Here is a 22,000-nt window from a genome sequence, read left to right on the forward strand (position 1 = left end):
CCTGGCATGGCACCCTGCCCCAAAGGAAGGTGCTCGAATTCTGGGTGCAATCTAGGGGGGGGGGACTGTAACCAGGGTGGTCCTTGGGAAAACTTTCCAGAAACTTCAGTCCGTTCAGAACATGCTGCTGCTGGCGGTGACTAACCGGAGTGAACAATGGTTGTCTGATTTTTTAAATAAAAAAACACAATTCTTATTATTATTAACACATAAGCAACAGTGGCAGAGCCATGCACGGAGCATAGTTGGTGCAAAAGAAGAAGAAGAAAATGACAGAAGCACAGTTACAGGTAGCCAAGATTTCAAGGTGAGTTTATATAATAGCCCAACCACAACAAGGAATTGCGGGAGGAGTCGCTCGTAGATGATTTCCCTATTTGTGTGGTCAAAGAACAGAGACAAGTACACGTCAAAACTGTCCAATTGGGCTTCACCCCAGGCTACTTGTCTAGCCCTGACCAGGCACTCAGAAAAAGCAATGCTTCATACATTGGTAAATAAGATTTTATGGCAGTAGCCAAAGGCCATGACGAAACCCTACAAACACCCATACGTTGGTTAATGATGCCTCCCTCTTGCCCGATTCAAAACAGCCCCAAAGATGGAATTCAAAGCATTCTGCATGCCTGCAAATGCCTCCCCACAAACTGAGGTCCTCCAGATGTTTTGGAGCTGAAGGGGAGCCGTAGTCCGAACATCTGGAGGGCCCCAGGTTGGGGGGGGAGGCTGGCCTATACACTGTGGCGTGGGGTTCCTATGGAACTGCTCCCACCTGCCCCTGCGAGAGGCCATTTCGGGCGCTCCAGGGGGAAGGTTTGGGGGATGTGGGTGGCACACTGTGATATATCAGAAGAGCCTGCTGGATCGGACCATGGGCCCGCCTAGTCCAGCATCCTGTTCTCGCAGGGGCCAACCAGATGCCTATGGGAAACCGCAAGCAGGATCTGAGCACAAGAGCAACTGGAATTGCTGCCTCTTGACGGTGGAGGGCAGAGGTTGCCAACAGGGTTGGTGCCCACCGATAGCCCTGTCTCTCGACTTCTCTGGCGGAAACCTGTGTTGTTTCAATGAGGCCCCAAACTGCAGCCTATGGGGGGGGGGTCCTCCACTCAAGCCTGGGAGAGAAGCCTACCTAGGAACTTGTGTGTTTAAGGAAACAGGCGGCAGCCATTACTTCTTCAGCCCAGAATCCTTGGTGCAGCACCTGAAAGGGACGTATTATCCAACCATCTCCATCTTGGAACCGAGCCTACAAGCTGAGCTTGTAGCTGTAGCATCCAGAGTAATTTTGTGCTTGTTATGTTTTTCCTCATCGCCCTCCCTTCCACTTTTCCCCTGCTTTGTGTCGCTGACATAATGCCTTCTGGAGAAGCTGAAAGCTTGCCAAACTCGCATGGCATTTTGGCTGGATCTGGAAGTTAAAGCTCAGGCAAGAGCTTTTGATGAGGACCTGCATCAAAAGCTCTCTGAAAGTCCAAGAGTAAAATATCTACCGGATCAGCCCTCGCCACCTGCTTGTTCACACTCTGCAAAGAAATCTAAAATCCTGGCAGGATTTCTCTTTGCAGAAGCCATGCTGATCCTTCTGCCACAAGACTTGTTCTTCTGTGGGTTTTAACGATTCTTTCTACCAATTGAACCTGGGTCAGACGTTATGTCGACAGGTCTATGATTTCCTGTTTCCTCCTTAGATGCCTTTCAAGCAACAAGTGTTACAATGGCTGTCTCCTAATCCTCTGCTAAGGAGTTTGATTTAAATTCCAATCAGCATTTTATTTTGTTTTGTTAAAAACAAGTTCTTTAGAGGACTCTGGGTGAATGCTGATGGCTTGTTAAATCTGCCCGCTAGCTCTAACATTTCACCTCCTTTCTTCTCTATTTGGCAGAGTTGCTCAAGAGACCTACCCGAAAACAATGGCTAACGAAAAGGAGAAGAGAGAGAGGAACTGGCTGCAATTCATTGCTTACGAGCTTCCCACCCGAGTGCCTGTGGCAGGAGACAGAAAGCTCACCTAGACAGAGCATATCTGATAGACCTTTTGGCTCGATCTGCTGGGAATCTTCCTGTCTTGGGCTGGGGTAAGGAATTAGCACCCAGAAATGGGGAAATTTAACAAAGCAACAAGTTATTGCGGCTAGCGGCTACGGAGAAAAGCGAGCCTGAGTGCAAGATGGGGAAGGGCCTGTAGCTCAGTACTAGGACATCTGCCTTGCATGCAGAAGGTCCCGCTTCAATCCCCAACGGCATCTCCCCAATGGAGCTGGGAGAGACTCCTGCCTGAAACCCTGGAGATCGGCTGCCAGTCAGTGCAGACAATACTGAGCAAGATGGACCATTGGCCTGGCTTGCTATAAAGACAGCTGTCTAGGTTCCTATGTCCGGCACGACCACCTCAGAGGCACAGATACAGTGACCTCCACACAGTGATGGCTGCCCCATGGCCTCTTCTCAGATCAGAATATGCAGGCCAAGGGGCGCGTGTGCTTGCGTGTGTGTCTGTGGGGTGGAAAGAGGCCGATTCTTCCTGCAAGCTCCCCGCGCAGCTGTTTACCGGCTACGGATTACTGCAGTCACATGATCCGCTTCCCAGCAAAGCCAAGCTGTCCCCGGGACTGAGAAGGTCACTGGGAGATGTGGGGCTGGAGAGGGAGAGGAGAAAAAGGCAGGCAGGCAGGCAGGCGAGGCACTGCCCTCCCCAGAGCATCAAGGGGCAGGGTTTGCAGCCAGAAGGGCTACAGAGCTGCTGCTCAGTTCCTGGCACCATGCGCCAGAGAAATGCCAGCACATTCGTGTCCTTAGCCACCCATCCAATCAAAGGCTAAAGCAAATGCTGGCAAACTTCACCAGCCTCCCTCTCTGCCCCATTTGCCTCCTGAGTTGCACCCAAGAGACACGAGGAAAGTGGCATTGGTATTCATGGAGAAAGGAGATGACGCGCGGCTGCAACATGCAGGCATTTTTGATGCGTGCCCTTTATCGCTCTCCTTTATCTGTGTTGGGCTTCTCTCGAATCCCATTCGAAACAGGGCTTGGGCAGGGAAGGCCAAGGCAGCACTAAGCAATACCGCAACTAGATTAGAGGCAGCTGCATCTTAGAACTGGCAAGCATAGAATCACAGAATTGTAGAGTTGGAAGGGACCAGGGTGGCCATCTAGTCCAACCCCCTGCAAAGTAGGAATCACAGCTAAATCGCAACTCATCTATGACTGCACGTTGTATTAGCAGTTACTAAAAACACGTAACACTTTTCAGAACAGCTAGTCTACCTGGGCAGTGAGAATTTCAACAGAAGCACGCTTACAAATTCCTCAGTCATTCTCCAGTCAAATTATTGTAGTGGGAAGGAAAATGGCGAACAGGAGAAGCAATATAAAAACATTGATGTTAAGATTGACCAACAAAATGTTAAAACCAATCCACTATATGAGTTTTATATGAGCCGCCCAGAGTGGCTGGGGTAACCCAGTCAGATGGGCGGGGTACAAATAATAAATTATTATTATAAATATTATTATTATAAATATTATTATTATTATTATTATTTGCATCATCTTCACTTTTGAAGAAAGAAAAGGCACATAGATTTTTATGCATAGTGGGTGCCATCTCAGAAGACGTATTCCCCCTTGTGCAGAAATGGATGAATCCTGCCCAGGGCGAATTCTGCAGGGCTCTGTTCAATCCCATTTCCACAATAATCTCTCAACTTTTTTTCAACCCTCTGTATTTAAATATATATTTTATCACAATATATGTGTTTTGTATTATTTTATCTCAACATATACAATGTACACATTTAAAAATGTACTTTACTTTAATACATGTGGTGTTTTTTAATGCCACCCAGTAAATTTTTTGAAATGAGCACCATAGCACAAAATTCAGAGGCGCATAACTGCTTTCAGATCTCTGAATTAGTCTGGAAGGTGCATTCTAATCCTCTTCCATCCCTGCTCTTGTGTGAGAAGTGGAGCAGGAAAATTCTCTCTTCTGTCTTTTGCTAACTGGAGTGGGGAAGCATCGTTTTGGGCTACAATATTAAACTCGCGAACATTGAACTTAGCGAGACCGACTTCTGAAGCTTAGGCCTGCACAACACAGAAGGATTTGAGTTGATTAACCAATCAATCAACTCAAAAGCTGCAGCTTTAGCTCACGTGCCAGTGACCTGGCTCCTTGGACAACTGCTGTCCACGGAGGGAAGATGAGAGCATGTTCCTGATCTCCAATGCTTCCCCTCTCAGCAGAAATGTCTGCGATTATCGTGACGTGGCGGCGGAGAACGAAAGGCTGATGCGGTATAAACGAGTCACCTAAAATGTCTTGAGTGGTGGCAGTAGCAGCGGCTGAAACCAAGTCACAGAATGCAGGCGGCAGTCAAGGCCGGTTCACCGGGGCAAAAGCATTCCTCTCCCAGCCTGCGTTCCTGATATTGCCATTCTCCTACAAGCTGGCAGCGTGAGTGGCCAACTTTCCCTGCCCTGCTAGGAAAGGGCTCCCCACCACCCCTTTTAAGATGTGGAGAATCTCCAGAAAGTGCAAGGAATGTGAAGACGAGCTTGCTGGATGAAGCAGGCCAGTGTCCCATCTAGTCCAGCATCCTGTTCTCAGAGTGGCCAAACAAGATGCCCCTGAGAAACCTCCAAGCAGGGTTCAAGCACAAGAGCGACACTCTCCGCTCCTGCGGGATTCAGAAGCGTCGCTGCCTCTGACCGCGGAGGCAGAGCGCAGCCAACCTGGCTAGTAGCCACTGATAGCCCTTTCCTCCACTAATTTCTCTCATCCCTGCCTCCTGCGGCAGTGAGTTCCACAGTTTTCATAGAATCATAGAATCCTAGAGTTGGAAGAGACCACAAGGGCCATCCAGTCCAACCCCCTGCCAAGTAGGAAACACCATCAAAGCATTCTTGACATATGCCTGTCAAGCCTCTGCTTAAAGACCTCCAAAGAAGGAGACTCCACCACACTCCTTGGTAGCAAATTCCACTGTTGAACAGCTCTTACTGTCAGGAAGTTTAGGTAGAATCTTCTTTCTTGTAGCTTGAATCCATTGCTCCGTGTCCGCTTCTCTGGAGCAGACACGGTTTTAATCATGCGCTGCAGGAAGGAGGACCCAGTGATCTGACTTGAGGCAGCGTGTAAATAAAGCCCCTCTAGCTGCTGAGAGAGGACCAGATTTTCAACTGTGCAGGGACAGCGCCCCCCCCCAAAAACCTCCAAAGCGCTTTCTGAGGCCTCCCACTTGCTAAGGCCCAAAATGGCTGCCAGCTTCTCCTCCCGCTAACAGCGCAGGCTGCTATTCCTTGGCGCAGAGCAGAAGGGAACATATTGGAGCGGGCGGTGAGCACCCGAGGACGGCCATCTATTCCTTTAAATGCAACGTTAATGCCTTGTAATCAGCTTTAATTTTTAAACAGGCCCAGTCCCTCCTGTCCATTTCCCCTAATTCAGGCCACGTGGAAGGTAAAAACGATCCTGCGCTTTAAAGGGAATATACACGCACACACACACACACACACACACACATTTAAAAAAATAGATGCCATCGCCTGTGACAGCTGGAGGGAGCGACTGATCGGCCCCATTAATGGGAGAGGATGTCAGGGCTCCCAGCAGGGAAGGAAGGAGCTGCAGGGCGGAAGGGGGGGGGAGCAAAGGAGGTGCCGCAAGCTTCTCTAAGAACTGCAAGGCAAAGGAGGGTAGCATGCTGGCACGCCTCATTTATGTAATGCTTTAGAGGGCCAATGTATTCCTCTCTGTAAGGGACCGGGAGTGTGTTGTTTAGTCGTTTAGTCGTGTCCGACTCTTCGTGACCCCATGGACCATAGCACGCCAGGCACTCCTGTCTTCCACTGCCTCCCGCAGTTTGGTCAAACTCATGTTGGTAGCTTCGAGAACACTGTCCAACCATCTTGTCCTCTGTCGTCCCCTTCTCCTAGTGCCCTCAATCTTTCCCATCATCAGGGTCTTTTCCAAGGATTCTTTTCTTCTCATGAGGTGGCCAAAGTATTGGAGCCTCAGCTTCACGATCTGTCCTTCCAGTGAGCACTCAGGGCTGATTTCCTTAAGAATGGATAGGTTTGATCTTCTTGCAGTCCATGGGACTCTCAAGAGTCTCCTCCAGCACCATAATTCAAAAGCATCCATTCTTCGGCGATCAGCCTTCTTTATGGTCCAGCTCTCACTTCCATACATCACTACTGGGAAAACCATAGCTTTAACTATACGGACCTTTGTCGGCAAGGTGATGTCTCTGCTTTTTAAGATGCTGCCTAGGTTTGTCATTGCTTTTCTCCCAAGAAGCAGGCGTCTTTTAATTTCGTGACTGCTGTCACCATCTGCAGTGATCAAGGAGCCCAAGAAAGTAAAATCTCTCACAAGGGACCGGGAGTACCCTTCGCAAATTGCAGGTGGGGAATGCAAGGCCGAGCGAAACAGAGTCCTGCTCATGCCCGGATATGCCATCCACCATTGGAGACAGGATGCCTTTCAATGGGGAGGGATGCCATGGGGTCCAGCAAGAGGGCTTTCTGTTTTGGTATCTGGCTGGTCCCCGAGGGAGCAGGAAGCTGGGCTGGAATGGCCTCTGGCGCGATCCGCCTGCAGGGCTCCAGCCCCACTGATCCAGATCAGGAGGAGATAGTCAGTGCCACGGGGCAGAGTTTGCTGCCACGCTCTCTCAGTCCCAGCCGGTAGACAGGCGGGCACACGTCAGGCCCAGCCTAGGCAGCAGCCTGGCTTCAGTCCTGCCCGAGCGTGGCAATACCTGCGATGGGCCCCCGTGGCAGACATAAGAAGCACATGCACAGTTCCTATTGGCAAGGATGAATGCCCAGGAGCAGTCTAGGACGACCAGCAGAAGCACACCAAGTGGTGGGCTTGGGTTTGCCGTCGGCAGCGTTCACCTCGCAGGAGGGGGCTGGAGGTTGTTGCGCCAAACTGCAAGCGCAAGCTCTTTGTTGCCAGGGTGGCGGGGGCCCAGCTGCGCTCTGCTTCCCTGGCCTCCCCACTCCAAACACACCACAGTTAATCTTCCCAGGCCATCCCAAAAGCAACGAGAGAGAGAGAGAGAGAGAGAGAGAGAGAGGAGGAAGAGATGGTCACATGACCTCCTGGGCTTGGCATCTGATAGATCACTGAGACGAAGTGACATTCTGGGACAGTCAGGATTGTATCTGCAGTTCCACTGGGGGGGCAGGGGGATAAAACATCCAGTTTGCAGAATTCAGCTTTCTGAGAATGTCAACTGCCTTATTCATTATTTAAAGAATCAAGCCCCTAGTCCTTATGGCTGTGTGACTGCTGTTGGCATCTCAGTAGGGCAGGAAGAGGGCTGGGTGGGATTTCCGTGGCTTCAGTGAGCAGCAAAGCCCCTGACCCACAACTAGCAAATCTAGAATCGGAGATCAGGAAACAAGACGAATTGTGCACGTTCTGTCAGTGTACCTAATCCATGCAGGTTCACAGAAATCATCCTTGATTGGTGCAGAATTTGGATTGAATAGGAATGTAAGGACACAAGAGGAGCCTGCTGGATCAGGCCAGTGGCCCACTTAGTCCAGCACCCTGTTCTCAGATGCCCTGCAAGCAGGATCCGAGCACAGGAGCAACTTCTCTCCTCCTGTGGTCTCCAGCAACTGGTATTCAGAAGCGTGACGGCCTCCCAGTGTGGAGGGAGACCACAGCCACCATGGCCAGTAGCCACTGAGAGCCCCCCCCCCCGCTATGAATTTGCCACCAAACTTGAACACTCAGTTCTGCTCAGGGGAGCCCCTGCCCCTCTGCAAGCAGGTTGTTCAGGCTCACCCCGAAACATGATTTCAGTGCCAGAGCTAAGGCTAGGGACACGTGAGGTGGTGAAGCAACCACAGCCGATCTCCATCGACTGGGGTTAACGGGAGAAGGGCTAGGGGGACAAAGCCCCTGCAACTCTCCTCTTATCAGTTGAATCTGGTGTCCAAAATATTCCAGTATCTGACCCTTGAAGAACATCCCTTCTGCCTTCTGCCACCCACTCACTTTATGACCAGGGAGGGGTGCTCGGCCGGCCTCCACTAGCCAGCGGCAATACGGGTAACAGATACGGCTATTTCCTTGCAGGAAAGGACGTCCGGATTACTGAACTTTGGCAAAGCTCTTGCTAAGAGGCGAAGGACAGCCCGGAGGCATATGTAATAGGATGATGAACGAGCCCATTCGTCTGCATCAAATCTAGGGCAGAATGAATTGGCTGGTTAATTCCGCCGCTCGCTAAGGCTCTTCGCCCTCCTTCCCCCTCCCACCTCCCTCAGCTCTTTGTGACCAATCAGATTGCTCCCCCCTTAATCTTCTACGCCGACCGAGTTCCACGCTAACGAAGCGTCCCTGATTGGCTACGCCGGGGAACTGACGCCCATGTAACCGGGCAGATCCTTCCCTGGGTGTCGGGTGGGAGAGGACTGGCCTGCCCAGAAGTCAAAACGCAAAAAAACATCCAAGCATGCATGAGCCGGGATGCTGAGCAGTTGTGCTCCGTGTGATTGCCAAGAGTCTCCTGGCGCTGCCCACCCACCGGGTGAAGGGAAAGCGATCTGCCAGTTATGTAAGAACACTACATGGCACAATGCTCCCAAGGGCTCCCCAGCACCCAACCTAGCTTAGCCAGAGGGGCACCGAACCCTTAATGCCACCCAAAATTAGAGCAATGGTAGGGGAGAAGAAATGGCATGGGGATGGAAGGGCATGCAGGGCAGAAAGCCAGCAATACAACCCTTTATCATGAATGTCAAGAGCTTGGTATGTGAAGGATTTGAAAGAAAAAGAAAGACTTGGTCACCTGGCTGGTCAAATATTTTTTCAAGCATTCACTTTATTACAACAACAGCAACAAAAAAGAAAGGGTATTTTTTATCATCTACAGATTTTGATGCTCACACTAATTACAAAAAAAAGAACCCCCAAAGCCATTAACCGTTACTGCGAAACAATGCAACTGACTTTTTGAAAACTTAAAAATATTTCCAGGCTGATAGAAAGCAGACCCACGTGGGAAAGGGGGGGAAGCAGCCTGCGTTCCCTGCAGCAAGCAAAATGGGAGTCAGCGGGTGGCTGTTTCCATCTGAAGATGGCTGGCATCCTTGTCAGAAGCCGCTGGCTGTTCTAGCTGGTGACCAAAAAGAAGCTTTAATATAACGCTGAGTCTGCTCCTGGCTGCTGCAAGGATGGGGGGGGGGCGGAGTCCCTATACCTGCCATTGCAAAGATATGGGCATCATCACAAAACTTGGGGGGGGGGATCTTGAGCTGCCACCAATAAGTTGGCATTCTCAGAATATTTGACAGTATTTGACCAAGGTCAAATCATAGGCCTTCTTCAAGCTGGCAACATCTGACCAGCGTGTCAACCCTCTTGGACAGAAACCATTTCATTTCTGAATGGATGAGCAAGGTAGAAGGGCTCGGGGGGGACTGGGACCGGCAGCTCTGTCCAACCCATCTCAGTCCTTAGCTTAAAAGGGATGCCAAGGTCCTTTCCATGCCGTTTCCTGCGGGCCAGATGATGTAGGAGTGTGCCATGGGGACGCCCCAAGTGAGGCTCACGGGGTCAGCAGGGGCTTCGCTCCCCGCTTCCTCTGGGGCAACAGGAGCTGCAAGATGTAAGGCAGTGGGGATTTAGGCACTACAATAACTTCATAATGCCTGCATTGCAGGGGGTTGGGCTAGATGACCCTCGGGGTCCCTTCCAACTCTACAGTTTTATGATTCTGAGCGCAGACCAAGGTCAGAGCAGCTTCTGGCACAAGTGGGTCAAGAGAACAAGCAAACACCAGCCCTCTAGCCATTAAGTAAAGAACATAAGGAGAGCCTGCTGGATGAGGCCAATGGACTATGCACTGTGCATCCTGTTCTTGCAATAGCCAAGCAGATGCCTGCAAGCAGGATCCAAGCACAAGAGCAACTTTTCAGCAACTGGGATTCAGAACCATTGCTTGGAGCCATTGACAGCCCATTGCACTGAACAGCTATTTGCTCCAGGGTGAAATTCAAAGTGCTGGTTACTGGCTTCACCAGCCCCTGCAGATAAGGCTCTCAATGGCTGCAAAATCCTAAGAAGCACCTCTTTGCATATGATCCCATTAGATGGGCTAGGGACACCTTCCTAAAAAAGGACTGCACCCCCTGGCAGAAAGCAGAGAACTCTCGCTAGAATGCTCTGTGGTTCTTCAGGCATGCCAGAGTCCCACTTTGCAAGACCCAGTTGCCAAGAAAGGCTTTCTTTTGGGCAGGGCTGAAGCAGCCGTTCAGGCAAACAGCCTCAGAACTAAAATAAAAAAAATTCCTTCAGTAGCACCTTAAAGACCAACTAAGTTTTTATTTTGGTATGAGCTTTCGTGTGCATGCACACTTCATCAGATACACAGCCTCAGAACTGTTTGCCCTGCTGAAGGAAGGAGGAAGGTTTTGGAACGCTTTGCTGAACGCATCACAAGTGACTTGTTTACCAGCGGCAAGGCGGCTGGGCTCCCGGGAGCAGAGCAGAAAAGCAGCAATTAAGCAAAGCAGAGAGACCGCGTACATTACTGTGCTGGTTACTTGCTCTGAGGCCGGAGCGGGAAACCCAACGGAGTAAACGGCATGAGGGATGCTCAGGTCTACGCCACACAGGGAACCGTACGAAACCGCTTTACACTGAGGCAGACTGTTGGCCCAGGCATGCTCTCTCTTCCTAGGCCATATCTTGCCAGCCCTGCTTTGCAGACTTCCTAGGGGGTTTTTGCCTGGCTGGTCTGTGCCCTTGAGGTCTGATAATACCTCATAATAATAATAATAATAATAATAATAATAATAATAATAATAATAATAATAAATTTACACACTGCCCATCTGACTGATTGCCCCAGCCACTCTGGGAAGCTACCGACACATACAAAAACATAATAAAACATCAAACTTTATAAACTTCCCTTTACGGGGCTGCCTTCAGATGTCTTCTAAAAGTCACATAGTTGTTTATTTCCTTGACATCTGATGGGAGGGTATTCCGCAGGGCAGGCGCCACTACCGAGAAGGCCCTCTGCCTGGTTTCTTGTAACTTCACTTCTCGCAGTGAGGGAACCCCCAGGAGGCCCTCGGACCTGCACCTCAGTGCAAAGACCTTGTGCAGAGGTCTTTCCTGTCACCTGCTAACCTGACCTTTTTCCCAGTGAAGCTGTGGAACTGAATCTGGGACCTCTGCATGCAAAGACCTGAGTTGAGTGGCTCCACCCATCTCCCGCAGCCACATTCTCAGTTGATGCAAATGTAGGGGGGGGGGAGGAAGCAAGCAGAGGGACCTATAAAATGGAGAAGCTAAGTTCTGCAAACTTTCCTGCATTCTGAGAGCCCAACTACTCAGGAAGCTACTCATTTTAAGGCGAGTAAAGGACAAAGTTGGGTAGATTTTACTGCTCTGGCTGGGAATCGCCTTCTTTGGGCCCAGTGAGACTTTGCACCCCCATCCATCAGTCGGAGCGAGTTCACAAAGGAATCAGGAAGAAGCGCAATTGCATATCTGCATCGGCCTACCGTTCGCATCTTGAACCCCGGTGAGCGCGCCGACGGCTGCTGCAGTTTCACCGGACAAGACAATCTGGCCCCCGCCTTGGAGGGTGGCTTCTGCAAGCGTGGCGACGGCGTGGGCGGCTGCTTCGCTGCAAGGCAAGGAGAAGATAGGTTACCAAAACAAGAGAGAGAGAGAGCAATGAAACATGTGCTTGGCATGGACAGGAGTCCCAAGTTCATCCTCTAACCCTGGGAAGTTAAAAAACAACAAGTGTTCCTGATTCTAGGTAACAGGCATGGCAAAGTTGGTGAGATGATGGAGAACATGCCTATCTTCACAAAAGCCCTGCAGAAGTCAGGGGCCACCAGAATATCCCCACCTAAGCATCTTCTTTGTTTGTTTATTTCATAAAATCTATACACTGCTTGGTTGTCAAAAAAAATCCCTCGAAGCAGTTTATGAAGAGAAAACAACAACACAACCATCGGTTAAAAAAATTATCTGTAAAAGCAAATCAATTCAAAAGAAAACATAAAATCGACAGCAAACTAAAAGCAAATCAAAACATACATCCATATTCAATACAGTGGTACCACCGGATGCAGACAGGATCCGTTTCGGAGCTCCGGCCGGATCCTGATCTTTCCTCAACCAGAGGTGCCACTTCTGCGCATGTGCACGGCACGATACAGCACTTCTGCACATGCGTCGAAACCCAGAAATATACTTCCGGGTTTGCCGCTTTTGCAACCCAAAGTTTACATTACCCGAGGGTAACGTAAGCCAAGGTAGGACTGTATATGTCTGGGTAGGCTTGTTGAAACTAAAATGTTTTTAGCAGACACAGAAGAGAGCACAGTGAAGGTGCCTGCCTGATATCAATAGGCAGGGAGTTCCACAGTGCAAGTGCTGCCACACAGAGAGTTTGATCTCTTGGAAATGGGGAACAGGTATTATGTGTACTCTTCTTTGAAGAGTGGGCTTCTCCTTCCACCTTCACAGGCACACGTGGTGGGGACGCGAAAGGGGGGCTTTTCGGTGGCTGCTCCCAGACTTTGGAACTCCCTCCCTGGAGAAGCCAGATTGGCTCCCTCCCTGCTGTTCTTCTGCCAGCAGGTGAAGCCCTTCTCCTTCCAACAGGCTTTGGGGGGTGGAATCAACAAAAAACAAGCAAACATTAACATAATTATATGTATGCATACATATACAATTCTATTAATATTTTCTTGTTTTTTAATGTTTTGCCTTCATGTTTATAACACTTTGAGTCCGTCAGGGGGGAAAAGGCAGGATTTAAATAAATATATACACCTTGAAAGTCGAACGGAATTCGTTCCGGAAGTCCGTTCGGCTTCCAAAACGTTCGGAAACCAAAGTGCAGCTTCTGATTGGCTGCAGGAAGCTCCTGCAGCCAATCAGAAGCCCCGTCAGATGTTCGGCTTCCAAAAATAGTTTGCAAACCGGAACAGTCACTTCCGGGTTTGCGATGTTTGGGAGCCAAAACATTCAAGAACTAAGCTGTTCAAAACCAACTGTACAACTGTAATAAAAACTTTATTATTTGTACCCTGCCCATCTTACTGGGTTGCCCCAGGCACTCTGGGTGTAGTATATATACTATGACTATTAGGCTGCAACAGTAGTGCTACTTCCCCGGAAAGAACAATGCTTTTTCTCTCTGGCTTCCGTGTCGGTCGGCTGCAATCCTGTTTGCTCCCAGCCCAGCTGCCTCTGGGTAGCCATTGTCTCACTCCTGAACAAGGATTGCTTGAGTCAGCTCAGGCGCTTGGAGGCTTGTTAACAAACCCTCGGGGGACGCCATTAAATCCGCTGCCATCAGAACCATTTCCCCACAGCAAAGCAGCCTTTCCTGCCGATACCCCTGCGCATCTGAGGCTTAGAAGCCGAGTTGTTGTGTGTGTGTGTGTGTGTCGGCGAGGGAATCAGCTTCGAAAGCAACAGAGGTCTGATATTGAATGTTATTGCGGAGTCGGTGGAGAGGCAGGGCACCCCACGGCCCGCCACCACAGGTGACAACATTCAGACTGTGTGTGTCTGCTGTTCAGGATGGTCAGTGGCCAGGGCACACACCTGTTGCTCCCTCCTCAGCCACCCCCAGCTGAAAGGTGCTGTAAGAATAATAATAATAATTTATCATTTGTACCCTGCCCATCTGGCTGGGTTTCCCCAGCCACTCTGGGCGGCTTCCAACAAAGATTTAAAATACATTAAAACGTCACACATTATTATTATTATTATTATTTTATTTATACCCCGCCCATCTGGCTGGGTTTCCCCCGCCACTCTAGGCGGCTTCCAACAATTACCAAAATAAATTAAAATATCACAGATTAAAACCTTCCCTAAACAGGGCTGCCTTTAGGTGTTTTCTAAATGTAGGGACCGAGGTGACGCTGTGGGTTAAACCACTGAGCCTAGGGCTTGCTGATCAGAAGGTCGGCGGTTCGAATCCCTGTGACAGGGTGAGCTCCCGTTGCTTGGTCCCAGCTCCTGCCAACCTAGCAGTTCGAAAGCACGTCAAAATGCAAGTAGATAAATAGGAACCGCTACAGCGGGAAGGTAAACGGCGTTTCCATGTGCTGCTCTGGTTCTCCAGAAGCAGCTTTGTCATGCTGGCCACATGACCTGGAAGCTATACGCCGGCTCCCTCGGCCAATAATGCGAGATGAGCGCGCAACCCCAGAGTCGGTCACGACTGGACCTAATGGTCAGGGGTCCCTTTACCTTTACCTAAATGTCAGGTAGTTGTTCATCTCCCTGACCTCCAATGGGAGGGCGTTCCACAGGGCGGGTGCCACTACCGAAAAGGCCCTCTGCCTGGTTCCCTGTAGCTTTGCTTCTTGCAGTGAGGGAACTGCCAGAACGCCTTGGTGCTGGACCTCAGGGCAACAACCCCCTCAGCACCCCACGCTACGCTCCTGTCGTGGCTAGTAGCCATCTGCTTATTGTCAAGGGCATTTTGCCTCTGGTGATGTGCTAACATAGTCAAATGAGCACTTAATACATAAACAAATGAATGGGAAATTCGTAACCAAATCCTTTAAAAATCCCTTTAAAAGCGAACACGCAGGTATTTGGCTACCCCACCATGCTTCTCATTCGACCCTTAGGTTTTCTCAAGCAAGTGCGAGAGCCTGTTGCCCCATCACCTTGGGGGCCTATTAACAAAGAGGAGGGAAATATAAACGGTGCAACGCTTTAATGGTATTTTATCGCTGTTTTCGGCTGGGGTGTTTTCTGTCATCAGCCGCCCTGCCTTCCCAGCGGGAAGCAAGCAAACAAACGCTGTGCCAGAACTGCAGGGCTCTCTTAGAAGAGGGCCTCTTAAAGGCAGACTTGGGAATCCCAAAACAGCTCTGCTGTGGCTAAAAGAGACTGACTTTTTGCAAAACAGTGGCGCTGTGGGCTAAACCACTGAGCCTAGGGCTTGCTGATCAGAAGGTCGGCGGTTCGAATCCCTGTGATGGGGTGAGCTCCCATTGCTCGGTCCCAGCTCCTGCCAACCTAGCAGTTCGAAAGCACGTCAAAAATGCAAGTAGATAAATAGGAACCGCTATAGCGGGAAGGTAAACGGCGTTTCCATGTGCTGCTCTGGTTCGCCAGAAGCGGCTTTGTCATGCTGGCCACATGACCTGGAAGCTATACGCCGGCTCCCTCGGCCAATAATGCGAGATGAGCGCGCAACCCCAGAGTCAGTCACGACTGGACCTAATGGTCAGGGGTCCCTATACCTTTACCTTTACCCAAGGTGAAACTTCGTGAACGTTTTGGCCAATCCCAGCTACAGCTTTCTTTAAAGAGATCCTTGCTTCTTTTGCAAGTTACTTTGAGAGAGAGGTTAGGTAGCAAGGAGCCATTGGCCTTCACCAAACCAGCCCAGCACCCAAACATCAATGGCGACAGTATCTCAATACCTGTTGAGGGCCATGGTGACTGTTGCCCCTTGCTGCATCTCTTGCGATGCCGCCACCGCAGCTTCTGCCAGGGATGCCACTGCCTGCGTGGCTTCTGAGGCCTGGGTGGTTTGGATAGTCATCTCTCCGCCCTGTAGCGTTGCCCAGTTCTGTTCCACCTGGTTGGAGGGAGAAGACGAGAGAGGCATGATGGAACTCGCGCCGTCTCAGAAAGTATCCAGGGACCACACCTGCTTGGGTGCATTTCTCTCTCTCTCCCTCTCTCTCTCTTTTTAAATAAATTTATTTATTTGGTTTTTCAAATAAGAATTTCACAATCACATATCCAACACACAACATAAAAACAAGATTCCAGAGTATCTTCCTGGACTTCCCTCCTCCTCTTTGTGGGTCCTATTATTAATCATTTCCTCCTGCATCTTTTATAATAATCCAAATCTTTTACATCTCCATTGTATCCAAAATTCACCATTAAACTACAAGTGTTATTCCAACCCTACTAACAATTTTAACTGTCTTCCAGTGGTTTTTAAGGTAAATTATAAATTCCCCCCATTCCTTATTAAAATTTTGGTCTTCCTGATTTCTGATTCTTCCGGATTATTTTTGCCATTGTGGCATAATCCATCCCGTCAATCTGACATTCTTCTCTGGTTGGGAATTTGTCCTCTTTCCATCTCTGGGCTGGCTTGGGTGCATTTCTCAATGCCAAGATTTTGGTACGTGGAGGGGTAATGGAAGGGGTTTTGAGGGAGTAGCTACATCTCCATGGGGAGAGCATTTCATAGCAGAAGGTCTCAGGCTCGATCCTCAACGGCATCTCCAGCCCCGGCTGGGAAGATTCCCTGCCTGAACCTCAGGAGGGAGCCGCTGCTGCCAGTCAATGTAGGTAATACTGGGCTAGATGGACCAATGGGTCTCACAGGGTTTCTTATGTGCCTATTTGGGAAGCGCTGTGGGCTCAGGGGTGGAGCATCTGCTTTGCATGCAGAAAGTCCCGGGTTCAATTCCTGGGGAGCCTGCCATCCTGCAATACCCAAGGGTGCAGCTTTGCAGGTCAAGGGGGAGAGCCCACATTTTGCATGCAAAGAAGTCCCAGGATAAGTCACTGGCATCTCAAGCAATGGGAACAACTAGAGCCTCAGGCAGGAGAGTCCAAGACAGTGTTTCTCAAACTTGAGTCTGCAGCTGCTGCTGCTGGACTATGTTAATACAGTGATACCTTGGTTCTCGAACAGCTTAGTTGTTGAACAAATCGGCTCCTGGAAGTGTTCCAGTCTGCGAACGTTTTTCGGAAGCTGAACGTCTGACGTGGCTCCCGCGGCTTCCGCTTGAGTGCAGGAAGCTCCAGCAGCCAATCGGAAGCTGCGCCTTGCTTTTAGAACGGTTTCGGGAGTCAAACGGACTCCCGGAATGGATTGAAGTTTGAGAACCAAGGTACCACTGTATGTGTATTGTATTTACATTGTAAATGTATTTCATAAGGAATAAATGGTACTGGGGAAAGGAGGTGGTAGTTAGCGGTTGGTTTGTTATTCTTTTCAACGTGGCAGGGAGCAGGCTGTGGCCAGAGTCGGTTGCAGGAGGCAGCGACTTTGCATCTTCATATGCTTGAACAGGAAGCAAATACATTAGGCAAGGTGGAAGGTGCCCGCTTTCACTGAGACAATGAGGGGCTTGTCTCTTGAAACCCCCTTTGATGCATCAGATGGGATTTTCAAGGACAGAAATCTCAAAAAACAAAACAACCAGTTTCTAGCTGGCCTTTCAAATGCAAATGACGGCGTCTCTGGGAACAAGAGCTGTTTTTGTGCTGCCACCTATTGCCCTGAGAATCCTATCCCTTTCCAGAGAAGCGCGGGGCTTCGCTACTCCGTCCTGACACAAAGGCCTGGGGACTTGGACTTGGGTCCAATAGAAAAAGAACAGGCCTCTCCCTCTCTCTCCAAGGGGAGTCTGTTCTTCCCAGCTCCCCACACCCAAGCGTTCAGAAAAGTTAGTATTCGCTTCCCCAGCCTGGGCTTTCCAGTCTCCGAGTCGCTCGCTTTGCCTCTGCCAAAACACTTATGTGGTGCCACCTATGTGAAGCCTCTGGTTTAACCCTCCTGATTCTGCCCCAGCTGAAATGAAGCTTAAGTATATCCACTGTGCAAATGTACTTGGAGGCAGGGAGCCATATTTCTGCATATCTATTATTCCTTGCCATCAGGGTAGAGTACCCTGTACAAGGATGGCACTGAGAAAATGATCAATAACCACTGCAACGAAGCAACTGATTAACACCAAGAGCATTAACAGAAAATAAGACCTTAGATAGTATTTTTTTAAAAAAAAATTAAACACTTTTGCTAGCTGTTGTGGAAATGGATACTGCTGATAGATCCACCTGGCTAGTTCTTCATGAAAGACGTAAAGCAAGTTTTCGACCTATACCAGTCACTGTGTGCAAAAATCGGAACCCAGAGGAAAAAGGGCTCTACTGAATCATTCGTTCTCATATTATTATTCCACCACCATTCACTCATAGAACTCATCAGGGCAGTTCAAAACATAAAAATACAAGAAAAAAAACACAAAATACATAGTATAAAAACAAAAACAAACCAATAACCCCACCCTCCCCCTAACCCCCTTCCCAGCAAAAAGCACAGCTATTTGTGGGTCCGCATCCAGGTGGACATAATGTAAAAATAATGGTTTTATAAAATGTACAAATCACTTTTCTACCAAAAAAAAAAAAAGCTCTCATGGCAGCCATTTTGTACACAGCAAAATAACCTTAGGTTTCAGAAAGTCAGATTCAATCAGCCCCGCTCTTTTGGTCCAGCAGGCCTCCACATTTGGCTCACAGGTTGCTTTCGCTAGGCCATGCCCGCCTGCCCGACACCTGATATTGAAAGCTTCAGGAGCCACCATTCAGCAGCGCCAATGAGCCTTTTCAAAGAGCTGGACCACCAACTGATAATAATAATAATAATAATAATAATAATAAATTTTTATTTATACCCCGCCCTCCCCAGTCAAAAACCGGGCTCAGGGCGGCTGACACCAACAGAACCACAATAAAACATAAAAACAATTAATTAAAATACAGATTAAAATACAGTATTAAAATTTAAAGTGCAGCCTCATTTCAAGTAGGCCATAAGTGGCTGACACCAACAGAACCACAATAAAACATAAAAAAAAAATTTAGTTAAAATACAGATTAAAATACAGTATTAAAATTTAAAGTGCAGCCTCATTTCAAGTAGGCCATAAATCCAAGCCATGAGGGAGAAAAACACAGGGGTCAGGCTGAGTCTAACCCAAAGGCCAGGCGGAACAGCTCTGTCTTGCAGGCCCTGCGGAAAGATGACAAATCCCGCAGGGCCCTGGTCTCCTGGGAAAGAGCGTTCCACCAGGTTGGGGCCAGTACTGAAAAGGCCCTGGCTCTAGTAGAGGCCAATCTAGCCATCTTATGACTCGGGATCTCCAGAATATTATTGTTTGTGGACCTTAAGGTCCTCCGCGGGGCATACCAGGAGAGGCGGTCCCGTAGGTACGAGGGTCCCAAGTCGCATAGGGCTTTAAAGGTCAAAACCAGCACCTTAAACCTGATCCTGTACTCCACCGGGAGCCAGTGCAGCTGGTAAAGCACTGGATGAATGTGATCCCACGGCCGGGACCCTGTAAGGAGCCTCGCCGCGGCATTCTGCACCCGCTGGAGTTTCTGGGTCAGCTTTAAGGGCAACCCTGCGTAGAGCGAGTTACAATAGTCAAGCCTGGAGGTGATCGTCGCATGGATCACTGTGGCCAGATCGGGGCGAGAGAGGTAAGGGACCAGCTGCTTGATGCGGCGGAGATGGAAAAATGCCACCTTTGCTGTGGATGCAACCTGCGCCTCCATGGAAAGGGAGGCGTCAAAGGTTACACCCAAACTCTTGACAGAAGGCGCTGGTACCAATTGAGCCCCTGCAAAAGATGGGAGTTGGCCCCCCAACCCCATGTCGCCCCGACCTAGCCAGAGGACCTCTGTCTTCGAAGGATTTAACTTCAGTCGGCTCCCACGTAGCCATCCAGCCACAGCTTCCAAGCACCTGGTGAGTGTGTCCGGGGCCGAGGCAGGGCAGCCGTCCATCAACAGATAGATCTGGGTGTCATCAGCATATTGATGACAACCCAGCCCAAAACTCCGGACAATCTGGGCAAGGGGGCGCATAAAGATATTAAAAAGCATTGGGGAAAGGATTGCGCCTTGCGGGACTCCACACACCAAGGGGTGCCGCGGCGACAACTCCCTCCCTAGCGCCACTCTCTGTCCCCGACCTGAGATGAAGGAACGCAGCCATTGTTGGACTGTGCCCTGAATCCCCACGTCGGCAAGGCGGTGGTCTAAAAGGTCATGATCGACCATATCGAAGGCTGCTGACAGGTCTAAAAGAATCAGCAGTCCCGACCCACCTCGGTCCAGCTGTCTACGGAGATCATCTGTTAAGGCTACCAGAGCTGTCTCGGTCCCATGACCAGGGCGAAAGCCGGACTGAAATGGATCTAGAGCTGATGTTTAACCCTCCTGATTCTGATTCTAATCAGCGCACCTTCATCAGCTGAGAGGGGCCAGCCCCTTTGAAGTCATCAATCACTCATCAATATCCTAATGGTGCCAGGGGACCGACAGCTGGGCAGCTCCACCCACCTGTCAAAGCTGGTGCATGGGAGGTCAGGAGTCTGCCCAGCGACCCGGTCTGGTCCCCCATACCCGAGGGAGGCAAAACAGCCTAGCTGCCGTGTAGTTCAGGGCCTTTATTATTATCTGCCACGGGAGCTTGTGGAAACACTTCCCTTGTGAATTTACAGGAAGTGATCTACCATGAGATGCCCCGTCTCTGGGCACAGGGCTTGCCAGCCAACATCGCCACTCACCTCTCCGTCGGTTACTGCAGAGTAGTTGACTTGTGCGACAGTAACAGTGGTGGGCAATTCAGAGGCATCTGCCAAGGTGGCTACCGTAGCTCCTGTGCCAACCTGCAACACACAACGGTTTTCGGTGAGATGCCACCAAGGGTTGCCTTTTGAGTCAGCCTGCTTCTTAGGCTATGATCATACGCATCACACGGCCCAAGAAACACAACACAGTACGTATTTCCCTGCTCATTCAGATTTCTAGCTTGGTCCCAAGCCCTGCAGCCGAGCTGTGGGTTTCTAAATTTATTTATATGGAAAAAGTAAAATAGATTGACATGAAGGCTAATGATCTCTACACAATAGCTACAAGGCCTAGAACCCAGAGAAAGCTTGAGTCACACTGAAACCAATGAGACAGGTCAGTTGTGAGTAAACCAAGAACCAATTAAACCAAGCAGGAGTGACATTTTCTGGATTCGGGTTGGCTGCATTCGCAGATCACACCAAGCTAAACTATGGCATAGCACAAACACACAAGTGCACCCTCCTGAGGAAGAGACCGCAGCCCCTTTGCTCCTCCAAAAATGAATAATTCCAGGGTCTTTGCGCGCCAACCAAGTATTTTGGAGAGTGATTCCTATTACTCAGGGCCAGAACTCATCAGGCCTAGAGCTATTTGCCAAAGTTTGACCCTGGGGTGACATGACACAGAATATTGTTTGCACAGTACTAAGGAACTGCAAGAGAGCTAGTGTGGTGTAGTGGTTAGAATTGGATTAGGACCTAAGGTAAAAGGTAGAAGGTAAAGGACCTCTGGACAGTTAAGTTCAGTCAAAGGTGACTATGGGGTTGTGGCGCTCATCTCGCTTTCAGGCCGAGGGAGCCGGTATTTGTCCACAGGCAGCTTTCCAGGTCATGTGGCCAGCAGGACTAAACCGCTTCTGGCACAATGGGACACCGTGATGGAAGCCAGAGCGCACGGAAATGCCATTTAAAAAGCAGAGACATCACCTTGCCAACAAAGGCCCGTATAGTTAAAGCTATGGTTTTCCCAGTAGTGATGTATGGAAGTGAGAGCTGGACCATAAAGAAGGCTGATCGCCGAAGAATTGATGCTTTTGAATTATGGTGCTGGAGGAGACTCTTGAGAGTCCCATGGACTGCAAGAAGATCAAACCTATCCATTCTGAAGGAAATCAGCCCTGAGTGCTCACTGGAAGGACAGATCCTGAAGCTGAGGCTACAATACTTTGGCCACCTCATGAGAAGAGAAGACTCCCTGGAAAAGACCCTGGTGTTGGGAAAGATGGAGGGCACAAGGAGAAGGGGACGACAGAGGATGAGATGGTTGGACAGTGTTCTCAAAGCTACCAACATGAGTCTGACCAAACTGCGGGAGGCAGTGGAAGACAGGAGTGCCTGGCGTGCTATGGTCTGTTTAGTCGGACACAACTAAACGACTAAACAACAACAACACTTGTACTGGTGTGCTTTTCAACTGCAGGAGCTGGGACAGCGACCAGGACCTAAAAGACCAGGAGCTAAGAGACCAAGGTCCAAATCCCACTCAGCCGTGAAGCTCACTGGGTGATCCTGGGGACCAGTCACTGCCTCTCACCCTAACCTACCTCACAGGGTTGTTGTGGGGATTGAATG

General features: G+C 49.6%; 1 protein-coding gene across 15 annotated transcripts in view; it reads right to left on the minus strand.

Annotated features, from left to right (window-relative positions):
* Positions 1 to 22,000, minus strand: part of NRF1 (nuclear respiratory factor 1) — a 73,233-nt gene that overhangs the window by 10,114 nt on the left and 41,119 nt on the right. For 8 of the 15 annotated variants that reach the window (XM_060279251.2, XM_060279250.2, XM_088676481.1 and 5 more), the window contains 3 exons: positions 20,363 to 20,464; positions 15,458 to 15,615; positions 11,546 to 11,670 (listed from right to left, as the gene is read on the minus strand). In XM_060279251.2, coding sequence (XP_060135234.1) covers positions 11,546 to 11,670; positions 15,458 to 15,615; positions 20,363 to 20,464 — 385 coding nt within the window. Of the gene's footprint in view, positions 1 to 8,813; positions 9,628 to 11,545; positions 11,671 to 15,457; positions 15,616 to 20,362; positions 20,465 to 22,000 lie in introns of those variants that run through there. The other 7 variants (XM_088676490.1, XM_088676487.1, XM_088676485.1 and 4 more) reach the window with 1 other exon arrangement.

Source organism: Zootoca vivipara, chromosome 9 (assembly GCF_965207765.1).
Source record: "Zootoca vivipara chromosome 9, rZooViv2.hap1.1, whole genome shotgun sequence".
NCBI lineage: Eukaryota > Metazoa > Chordata > Lepidosauria > Squamata > Lacertidae > Zootoca > Zootoca vivipara.